Source organism: Trichechus manatus, unplaced genomic scaffold (assembly GCF_000243295.1).
Source record: "Trichechus manatus latirostris isolate Lorelei unplaced genomic scaffold, TriManLat1.0 scaffold00180, whole genome shotgun sequence".
NCBI classification, from domain to species: Eukaryota; Metazoa; Chordata; class Mammalia; order Sirenia; family Trichechidae; genus Trichechus; species Trichechus manatus.
The window spans coordinates 1,790,450-1,802,037 of record NW_004444116.1 but is presented as its reverse complement, the minus strand read 5'-3'; the positions used below and the strand labels follow the sequence as shown (position 1 = coordinate 1,802,037).

The following is an 11,588-nucleotide window of genomic DNA, read 5'->3' as shown; positions in this document are numbered from 1 at the left end:
TCTGAGGATTCAGGGTTTCCATTCTCTTTTTTCTTCACCTATATACTCTTGCATGAAGAAATAGCAATAATCATCAGAATATAAATCTACTCGGTGCAGATTGGAAACATTGACAGTATAGAGTCAATTTAGTCAAGTGGAGGCCATTTAGGGAGACAGTATGGTGGGAAAATGGATGTTTCTCGAACAGATCTTTAGGCGAGAAGTAGGATGGATCCTTTCCCCAATTCTGGGAGTTCCTATTTAGTTTTCAGTTGCTTCAGGTACTCCAGGATGTCTGCCTTGACTGTGCTGACTGGAGCCCGGTGGTACCAGCGCATGACAGGGACTCCATCAGGTCCCACCAGGAATTTCTCAAAGTTCCAGCGTATGTCATGGACCTTCATGGGTTCCCAGAAGATGTATCTGGATGAACCCAAAATGTCAGAGGGGTGAGGACAGGAGTGCTAAAGTAAAGAAATGGAAAAAGAAACATTACAAGATCATTTCTATTCCTGGGTCATCCAGGCTATTCTCATCCACAGATAATCCACCCCCTCCTATCCCTAGATAATTTAATTTCCTAATAAACCCCACAAATTCTCTGAAGCAACACTATTTCAATAAACAAGAATTCCACAGTAGATACTATAGCAAAAGTCTATTCCCTCTCTCTGTTTCTCTCCCTGCCCCCATCACATGGTGCTATCGGTAAGCTATGTCAGCCATATTCCCACTTTTTGTTTCCTTATTTGAAAAATGAAGAGCTTGGATTTGAATGTGGTTTCCCAGGTCCTGGGGCTCCATGGGCCAGTAGTAGCATTTCAATAAATATATCTTTTGGAACCAACATAGAGTTACCAACATTTTTTTTGTCAAATAAGAAAAAAATTTAAAAGCATCATTTCTTCATTTAGTTAAAAAAAATCATTGTAAAAATGAATTGTGTGTGGGTCATTGGGTCATAATCTTAGAATAAAAGGCAGTCCTATAAGTTAAACAAGTTGAGTTTCTGAAACTCTCCTTACACTGTCCTGTTTTCCTCAATTTAAAGAGGATTTATGAAAATCTCAGCATGAATCAGTCTTGGCCTACTAGACTTCAGCATTTAGGAACAATTCACTTTGAGGATCTTTTGGGGTCTTTTCAGCTCTGGCATTTTCTATATTTAAAAGTTGATGTTTCATAAAAAGTACTTACTACATTGTATTATACCTGTTGATTTCTATGTCTCCCTTTCCAGTATGAACTTGCCAAGGGTATGAACTATGTCCTATTTGTATTTTTATTCTTATTGTTTAGCAAACTGCCTTGTAGACAGCAGGCACTCAATAAATGTATATTTAATGAATTAATGAATGTCAATGAGCAAGATGAATTAATGAATGTTAATAAGCAAGAGAGGTTGATCACAGTAAAAGCTGCCACTCTACATAACTCTCTCCACCACATGAAGCCAGAGCCCCAAAAATACTAACAAATGAAACCCAAATCCCTATGCTGATCTGAAGCTCTTCTCCAAAGCATCCAATCCCACCTTCAGGAATGAGCCCTTGCATCCATTTCTACCACACCAACCCAATGCTAGGAATATTAAGGAAGGAAGAGGGGGCTTATGTCAGTAATTCACTCACCTTCAAGAAGGTGAAGATTTTCTGTTCTTTTTCACCATTCACATCCCCTTTTTCAAAAAGCTGGAAATTAGGTATATATCCATTCCCTGGACGGACATACCTACAAAGAGGCATAATGTTCCCAGGAAGCTCCAGAATATGAGAAATTTATAATGGGAGACCACTATTTGAGGTCATAGGAAAGGGCTGGAAAAAGTGGATATATAGTAGATGGGGATGGGAGTGGGGAGGGAAAATATGACCGACCATATGTTTACTTTGAGTTCTATAATTCACTTTTTCTCTATTCCACTCCCTGTCCTTGCCCCACCCATCATTTCTGTACCAGTTATTTCTGTGCTCCTGCCCCTCCATGGCTCCATGCAGGCCTCATTACCCAGGGCTGGAGAGATAGTCCCTGAACACTGCTAGATTCTCATTAAGGTAGACCAAAGTTAATATTAGCTTGTGGATGCCCTGAGCTTACTGATCTACCATCACCACCACTTCACCCCACCCCACCCCACCCTGGAAGTTCCCAACATGGAAGGAACTCCGTGGAGACAGGAAAAAGTAGACAGGTGCCTCCTATAGGCTTTCAAGCAGGCACTCACTGGAGTCCAGGAAGAATCTCTGAGTTCTCTCCTGGTTCTTGCTTTCCAAACTGGTTGCAGGGAAAGCCTAATACAACCAGGCCAAAGGGCTTCAGTTCCTCCTGAAGTGCATTTAGTTCTGCAGGTAGAAAATGGACAACATGAGACCCTGCCTTGCACAGAGAGAGATCTCTGGAGTTACCTGTTTTCCAGATGAGGAAACAGAGGTCCAGGGAGGAAAAAAATCTCTAGATCAGAGAGACTGTTAATGGCAAAGCTGAAGCTAGATCTCGCATCTCCAGACGTGCTTCCAAATGCCCTTTCTTATAGTATAGTATTTCCCAAATCTGCAGTACATCAGAATCAGCTGGGGGCCCTTCCTTAAAAACAGGAGTGCCCAGGTCCCATCCCAGAGGTTTTCCTGATTCCATTTCTCTGAGATGGAGCCCAGTCATCTTTACAATTCAAAAGCTCACCAGGCGATTTTTAAGCAAGGCCAGGTTTGAACATCATTAATCTGCTTTCCCTAATTGGTTAAGTGGTGAGTTGAATCATTCTTGTTTAAAGGAAAAGACAAGGACAATGAGTACTGAGCCTCTGTCTCCCCTGAACAGGCTAGCTCACCCCAAGTGGAGTGGGACAAACCTGACAGAGGCAGAGAGAGCCAGAGAAATCTAAGTCAAGCTTCCTGGTGTTCTTCAACAATCCTCAGGATGTTAACTCTCCAAAAATCCTCATTGATAGTCTAAAATGCAAACTTCCAACTGCTTTCATCCACTGCCAGAAAGTTTTCCAACTTGTCTGCTCAGACTTTTACAATCGTCTTCTTTGTAGCCTTTTCTGGGCTAGATGCCTTTAGTTTCCTGACAAACACCAGACAATTCCACTGAGATTCAGTTCAGCCAACTGGTGTCTCCTCTTGGTCTCTTTTATTTTAAAAATAGAGATTGATTTCCTGTTTCCATATGGTTGCTCAGTCCCTCTCCCTACACCCCTTCCTCTTGTTTTCAGCCACCGTGGATAATCACGTCCACTAGGAAAGAAACTAGAAATTAGGAAGCCTGTCTTCCAGTCCTTGGGCAACTATTCCTCAGTTTCCTCATCTGTTATGTGTGAAAGGGGAACTGAAAAAGTTGATTTAAAAAAAAATTTATAACCTCTTTACTCATAATTGTCAAAAATTGGAAGCAACCAAGATAGTCAACAGATCAAAAATTGTGGTACATCCCCCACAAGCGAATTCAACAATTACATGAGCTAACAAACCACAAAAAGACATGGTTGAATCTTAGATACACATTGCTAAGTGAAAGAAGCCAATCTGAAAAGGCTACATACTGTATGATTCCAATTATATGACTGAATAAGTTGATTTTTAAAGTCCCTATAAACTGGTAAAATAAATTATGGTCCAATGGGATTATTCAGTCTTAAAAAAAGAATGAGGAAATGGACTGAACTCCAAAGTGCTTTCTTAATTTAAAAAAGTAAAGCGACAAATAGTATTTATAGTATGTTGACAACTGGGGGAAAAACAGAAAAAACTATCTATTCTGTAAACATAATATTGGTTGTCTGAAGGGAGGGAAGAAAGGCGACTTCTCACACTAAATGTTTTTATTCCTTTTTAATTTTGAGCCTTGTGACTATATCACCTACACAAAACAACATAATTAAAAACAGAAAATGAAGCTCTTATTAAATATAAAAAATGCATCTGTCTCTGGTGTAATCCATTCTGTTCCTTATTCAGTGATCCTTAAACTACCTGGCCTGGAACATCAGGAAGATAACATAATTTCCTGAATAATGTATAGATAGGGAGAAAACTACACCTGAAGAAGTAGTTGAGATTGGAGAGGAAGTATTTGCCTCTTTTATAGCCTCCTCAACCAGCCCTCAGTCTAATCTAATGCAACCCTGAGTATAAAACCTCAGTTCCCTTTTCCCTGTCATCTAAGGTACCTGTATAATCCTGGAAAAGTCTCAAAAGCACTGATACTCTCTCCTGTTTTTACCAGGAGACTTCTGGAATCTTCTGAGAGCTCTTAGTTCTCAGATATAAGTTGATCAGACAATATCTGATAAGGAAGCTCCAGACTTAAACTAAGATTAAACTAGACTCCCTAAAAATGCAATGGGACGAGAAAGGATCTTAGTCCAACACCCTCTGGCCCCTCCCAGAGAAGGAGTAATGCCAACAAAAAAAAAAAAGTGATACAAAAGATGATGAAAAACAAACAAACAAAAAACCTCTCCAATATTATAAACCCACTGATCTATTACCAGCACACCAGGTTGTGACTATTCATTTTCTATTTTTGGTAAGAAAGACGTTTTCTCTATGTAGGTTTTAGTACCTTTTTCTTGGGAGCAGAGCATGGCAGGGGTCAGCAAACTTTCTGTAAAGGGCCAGATAGTAAATAATTTAGATTTTGAGAGCCATATGGTTGGACATTTGAGTCCAACCAGAGGCACCTCAGAAGAAAGACCTGGCGATCTACTTCCAAAAAATCAGCCACTGAAAACTCTATGGATCACAGCTCTACTCTGACACACATAGGGTCACCATGAATTGGAACAGACTTAATAGCAATTTTTTTTTATGGTCTCTGTCACGACTACTTTCACTGTCTCTCTTGTAACTATTCAATTCTGCCTAGTAGTGTAAAAGTAACCATAGACAATATGTAAACAAATGGGCATGGCTGTGTTCCAAAAAAAAACTTTGTTTATACAAATAGGAAGGCCAGATTTGGCCTATGGGCAAAAGTTTGCTGACTCCTAACATGGAGGTGGGGAGGTCCTGGTAGCACAGTGATTAAGTGCTATGGCTGCTAACCAAAAGGTCAGCAGTTCGAATCCACCAGCAGCTCTGTGGAAACCCTATGGGGCAGTTCTACTCTGTCCTATAGGGTCACTATGAGTCGGAATCAGCTCGACAGCAATAGGTTTGGTGTTTTTGGTTTAACATATGGCGATGAAGTCACATGATCAGGTGTATCTATTTTAATACAGAATTAGAATAAGAATGTAAGTCTGATTTAGAATATAATCTGATGGCAAATCTAGTCCCAGGAGATTTGGGTATGAATTCTTACCAGGATATTGAGCTGTCAGGCCACAATAGGTGGCCACGTTGACAAAGAGGACATGCTTGCCTACATACTTCTTGAAACGGATGTGTTCCCTTCCATTAAGAGTGAGGGCGCTATAATCATAGATGGTGCCTTTCACATCTTTATAGCAATTCATCTGGAAAATTTTTAAAAAATTATAATATTAGTACCAACAATTCTTAACATCTATGTAATCTTTCAAAGGAATCAAAGACTAATACATGTATTAACTGAGACCCAGAAAACAAGAATTGTCTAAGGTGTCAATGACAGGACTGAAACTTAGGCTTCTGACTTGAAATCCAATGGTTTTTTTAAGCAAAAAGCAAGTCAAGTCTCTCTTCCTACTATTCCAGGAAATGCATGGAGGAATGGAAAAACGCAGAGATTAATGAGCTGGGTGAGGGGACCTGGAAGTAGGTGGGGCTAAGGAGAAAAGCAAGCTGCCTTTTATGCTTTTGATTAAGTGAATGCTACAGCCCACTGTCTCCACATCCATCTAAGCAGCGCTGGGTAACATAAAAGCCACATCAATTCTCAAAAACAGAAAGTCACTTTGGAGACCATCTAGTCAACTTCTGGGGGTGAACCTTGCCAGAGCTGCCTTTTATAGAAAACGTTACATGTATAATCATTGTTGCTCACAAACCCATAATGCAGAGTCTGTTAACCACAAATTTAAAAAGAGAAAGCAGACTCTAACAGAGATGAAGTCCAAGGCCAAAAGTGATAACCCCCTATGTGAATGAAAGTTTGCCTGGCCCTAATTTCATCACTCTTTTTGCCTCTGAGTCATCAAGTGCATTGCTGTCCTTCCCTGCACCTTCTTTCCATTACCATACACTCGTGTTTTTAAAATAAGTCACCCGAGTCCCAATTGGGAATAGAACTGAGGCCAGAATCCAAGCCTCTTGACTCCAAATCCAGCTGTTTTCGGCGTCTGGTTATGTTTTTCCCCCCATGTGTTTTATGCTTCTGTGGTAACTCTCTTTCTCCATCCCTAAAAAACCCTGCAGATTAGCTTCATTCTCTTTTTTGATGGGTTTCCCACTGAGCAGCTCTATGAGATGGCAGAGCTCACCTCTCCTCCAAACCCTGGCTCCACCCCTCTTTGACGCCCATCACTGCCCAGTTCTTCAGACCCAGCTCTGACTCAGACACTGATGTGGCTAGCATGGTAGCCAGTGGGCCTGCACGTGGGGAAAGAAGGGAGAAAGAACTACAGTAAGGAAACTTTTTCCCCTAGCCATATTCAGCTCAAGAAACATCCATTTATCGAATGGGCACAGGAAATTAGGGGTGGAAAGGAGGAATGTGCTGTCACAGTATAGGGAGAGCAATTAGGGTCACATCACAATGTATGTATAAATTTTTGTATGACAGACTAACTTGAATTGTAAACCTTCACTTAAAGTACAAAAAAAAAATTTAAACAAACACTCATTTATAGATGTAAAGAAGGTTTAAGGAGAAAAGAAGGTTTAGTAGAACCTTCAATAGAAGAAGAAAGCAGAAGCCTGAGGCCTACAAAAATGACTGGAGGGGTAAATCCAGAAGAGGGACAGAAGGTAATTCTAATTCCAGGTTTGAGCCCCTCTCCACCTTCTATGGAGGTCACTCACCTTCATCTTTTCAGGCTTGGGATCTGGCTGCACGAAGCCAGCTAGGAGAAGGGGGAAAAGAAAGGAGGCCCTTAACTGTCCAGTCATGATTAGCATTTGTAGGTCTTGATGCTTCTGAGTTTCTCGTGCACATCCGCAGCCTTTTGATACCTTGGCAGGGACTAGTCCAAGCCTGTGCTAGCAAATAGCAGGGCAGCAAGGATTTCCGGGGCCTGAGTGGGGGATGCGGACCATAGAATTCAAACCACATCCTTGCCTCCACACACCCCCACGAGCACTCAGCACTCATCACTGATCAGGATCTGGGACCCATATAAATACTGACAGAATTTATGAAAAGGTGAAGGCAAGACCTCTTTGGTCCATGAAGACTACTGCCTGGTTCCCTGAGTGGAGGGCAATGTTTAGATGCAGACGCAGCCTCCCAGACACTGCAGTAAACTCACTTCCTGAGGTTGACGAAGACATTCCAAAGACCTTCCTAACACTATTATTTGAGCTTATCAAAGAATGGACCTCCTAAGATCTCTTTGGGAAGGCTGGGAGGAAAACGGCCTTGAGGGGAAAAAAATTTACAAAATATGTAAAGGACAGCACATTAATGTATTCCTTATACAAATGCTTATAAACGTTTCCAAGTGCTTATAAATCAGTAAGGAAAAAACAACTAGCCCAACAGAAAAATGGGCACTAGACAGGAAATCAAATGGCCTATGCGGTAGGATACAATGTTCTCCCTCACTGTCAATCAAAGAAGTATAAATAAGATACAATCTTCATTTATCAGATTGGCAAAGGATGAAAGGTACCCAGCCTGGGTGGCAGTCTGGTATATGAGGTTTTTACACACTGGTGTGGGTAGGAGGGGGTTGGGGGAGGGAGGTGATAGGAACAGCCACCAACTTCCCTATAGGATAATCTGCCAATCTGAATACAGTGCTTTTTAAAAGTGCATGACTTTTTTTTTTTTTTTAATTTGGAATAATTATAAACTTACAAGAAGTTGCAAAGATAGAACAGAGTGGTCCCATGTACACTTCACCCAGTTGTCCCACTGGTGACAACTTAACACAAGAAAAGTACAACATCAAAACCAGGAATTTGGCATCGGTAAAATGTGTATAGTTCCATGTCATCTTACCACATGTGCAGATTAGTGAAATCACCATTACAATCAAGATGCAGAACTATTCCATAACCACAAAGATCTCCCTCATGCTGCTCCTTTATAGTCACTTGCATCCCCCTCCCTTAAAAGTCCATAACTTTTGTCTTCCAGAAATTTCTTCTAGGGAAACGATTTGAAAAGCCAACAATAATGTATATAAAAGGATGTTTATTACAGTACTGTTTTTAAAAACGCTGCAAGTTTGAAGCAAATCAAATGTCCAAAATTAGTAACTTTATACAGCTCTTTGTCTATATGATAGAAATATTTAACATTTATGGAACAAGTGAACCAGAATGTCTGACCAGACCAAACTCACCGCCGACGAGTCGATTCCAACTCATAGTGACCCTATAAGACACAGCAGAACTGCCCCATAGGGGTTCCAAGGCTGTGATCTCTACGGAAGCAGACTGCCACATCTTTCTCCCCAGAAGCATTCGAATCGCCAGCCTTTCGGTTAGCAGCGGAGGCCTTAACCACTGTGCCATCAGGGCCCCTTCCAGAATATTTAGCCCTTGGTTATATACCATCTGTTATTATTCTATTTCCCCCATCATAAAATACATAAATGGAACAAGTTCTACAGATTACCTAGCAACCAACTGAGAGATGTTAAATAATTTACCCAAGGTAACCCAGGTACTCCATGGTCTTAGAGTTAGGACTAACATTGTCTAACTCTTGGTTCAGTGCCTTTCTACCAGGGTGTGTTTTCTTTTCAATTTTGAAATTGCTAAATCAGAGAAACACATAATATTTTGAAGGTTGCTAGCTCAACTTTTAATTCAGCAGGGTTTTTTGTTTGTTTTTGCTTATACTATTGGAGCCCTGGTGGCAAAGTGGTTAAAGAGCTCAGCTGCTAACCAAAAGGCTGGCAGTTCGAATCCACCAACCACGCCTCGGAAACCCTCCGGAGGAGCAGTTCTACTCTGTCCTACTATGAATTGGAATTGACTTGACAGCAACGGGTTTGGTTTTTTAGTTTATATGCTCCGTGGAGCCCTGGTGGCACAGTGGTTAAGAATTCAGCTGCTAACCAAAAGGTTGGCAGTTGGAAACCACTAGCCGCTCCTTGGAAACCACAGGGCAACAGGTTTAGTTGATAAATGCTCCATATATTACAATGAGAGGTCCTACCCTCAGGGAGCAGGGACAAAATGTTACCATGGAAACCAAGGATCCTTGATGAAATTAAAAAAAACTGTACATATAATAAGAATACAAAAAGAAAAAGTAGAGAGGTAACACCTAATTTTTTCACAAGCAAGGAAATATTTTATAATTTTCTTTCCACAGATCCTAATTTTGGATAGACAAATCAACTATAATTTAAAAATAATTTTTACTATTTTTAAAAATTATCACAGGTATGAGTGACTCCGAAGTTCAGACCAGCAAACAGATAATCCAAAATAAAGCAAAGAAAATGGATGTTTTATTTAGCTTGAACAGACTCACCAGTGTTTAAAATTAATGTGTTTTGGGTTTAGGAATATTTGAAATGCCTCATGAAACCTAAGAATCCAGAAATTTGAAAAGGAAAACCACCAAATCAGAAGAAACAATCCTGAAGTGGGCCATGGGAGCTATAGAAAAGTCATAGAATCATGCAGTTGACAGAAAATTCAGAGATCATCTACTCCAATCTCCTACTCAGTGCACGACTTGTATCCTCAAAAAGTTGTCATTGATTCTGATTAAATACTTCCAGTGAACAAGAACTCATTATAGCAGAGTGTTCATCAACTGCTGTGGTGTAGGAGAAATAGACAGAAAAGTAAAAAGGGGAATACAGAAGCCATGAGACTTTAGGGCAGTAAGAATAGGATCTTGTGGAACTAGGAAAGGCTTTACAAAGTAACACATAAACACAAACACACACACACACACACACACAAAGCAAAATGTCAAGCCAATGCAAGGTCAGCTTTTCAAAGAAAGAAGAAAGCCAAAGCTCTAGAGCGTGCACACTGTGGAACAAGTCAGAGCTAATTTTGTCTCCTTTAGAAATTCCATCATAGGGCACCTTCTTTCACATAATACAGAAAATCTTCAACAGCTGGTATCTGTATAAGAGGCAAACCTGTCAGTGATGGAAAACTCAGCACTAAAATGAGGTAGGATTCTTTTTTTTTTCTTTAACCTGTGTTCTTTTTTTTTAAATTTTTTTTATTGTTGTGCTTTAAGTGAAAATTTACAATTCAAGTTAGTCTCTCATACAAAAATTTATACATATGATGTTTTGTGACCCTAGTTTCTCTCCCTGCACTGTGACAGCACACTCTTTCTTTCCAAACCAGATTTCCCATGTCCATTCAACCAGCTTCTGACCTTCTCTGCCTTCTCATCTTGCTTCTGGACAGAAGCTGCCCATTTAGTCTCATGTATCTACCTGAGCTAAGAAGCACACTCTTCACAAGTATCATTTTATGTCCCATAGTCCAGTCTAATTTTTGTCTGAAGAGTTGGCCTCAGGAATGGTTTTAGTTTTGGGCTAATGGAGAGTCTGGGGGCCATGTCTTCTGGGGTCCCTCCAGTCTCAATCAAACCATTAAGCCTGGTCTTTTTACTAGAATTTGAGTTCTGCACCCTACTTTTCTTCTGCTCCATCAGAGACTCTCTGTTGTGTTCCCTGTCAGGGCGGTCACTGTGGTAGCTGGGCACCATCTAGTTCTTCTGGTCTCAGGATGATGAAGTCTCTGGTTTATGTCGCCCTGTCTCTTGGGCTAATACTTTCCTTGTGTCTTCGGTGTTCTTCATTCTCCTTTACTCCAGGTGGTTGGAACCAACTGATGCATTTTAGACAGCCGCTCACTAGGAAAGTGGGATGCAGAACATTTTCTTAAAAAATTTTGTTATGCCAATTGACCTAGATGTCCCCTGAAACCATGATCCCCAGACCCTCGGCCCTGCTACACTGTCCCTCTAAGTATTTGGTTGTATTCAGGCAACTTCTTAGCTTTGGTTTTAGTCCAGTTGTGCTGACTTCCCCTGTACTGCGTGCTGTCCTTCCCTTCACCTAAGATAATTCTTGTCTACTTTCTAGTTAGTGAATACCCCTCTCCCTCCCTCCCCACCCTTGTAACCATCAAAGAATGTTGTCCTCTGTGTTTAAACCTTTTCTTGAGTTCTAATAATAGTGGTCTTATACAATATTTGTCCTTTTGGGACTGACTAAATTCACGCAGCATAATGCCTTCCAGATTCCTCCATGTTATGTTTCACGGATTCATCGTTGCTCTTTTTTATTGCATTCCATTATGTGAATATACCATAATTTGTTTATCCATTCGTCCATTGATGGGCACCTAGGTTGTTTCCATCTTTTTGCTATCGTGAACAGTGCTGCAAGGAACACGGGTGTGCATATATCTATTTATGTGACGGCTCTTATTTCTCTAGGATATATTCCAAGGAGCAGGATTGCTGGATCATATGGTACTTTTATTTCTAGCCTTTTAAGGAAGTGTCAGATTGATTTCCAAAGTGGT

General features: G+C 40.6%; 1 protein-coding gene across 2 annotated transcripts; it reads right to left on the bottom strand.

Annotated features, from left to right (window-relative positions):
* Window positions 1–231: 231 nt before the first annotated feature.
* On the bottom strand, window positions 232–7,013 carry GPX5 (glutathione peroxidase 5). Of its 2 annotated transcripts, XM_004387082.2 has the most exons (5): window positions 6,927–7,013; window positions 5,287–5,440; window positions 2,207–2,324; window positions 1,614–1,713; window positions 232–446 (listed from the first exon to the last, which is right to left on the bottom strand). In XM_004387082.2, exons 1-5 carry the CDS (start codon window positions 7,011–7,013, stop codon window positions 240–242), a joined length of 666 nt encoding a protein of 221 aa, XP_004387139.1. In that variant the 3' UTR covers window positions 232–239. The 2 variants fall into 2 exon arrangements, with proteins under 2 accessions (XP_004387139.1, XP_004387140.1); XM_004387083.2 differs by lacking the exons at window positions 232–446; window positions 2,207–2,324 and having other exon boundaries at window positions 1,237–1,713.
* Window positions 7,014–11,588: the final 4,575 nt, after the last annotated feature.

Bases quoted from the DNA above. Each gene is read 5' to 3' on its own strand.
- GPX5 (XM_004387082.2), bottom strand. From the start codon at position 7,013: ATGACTGGACAGTTAAGGGCCTCCTTTCTTTTCCCCCTTCTCCTAGCT. The intron at 2,325-5,286 runs GTAAGAATTCAT...TTCTACCTGCAG, and splicing joins CCTGACAGCTCAATATCCTG to AACTAAATGCACTTCAGGAG. The intron at 1,714-2,206 runs GTGAGTGCCTGC...GCCTCTTTGTAG, and splicing joins GAGATTCTTCCTGGACTCCA to GTATGTCCGTCCAGGGAATG.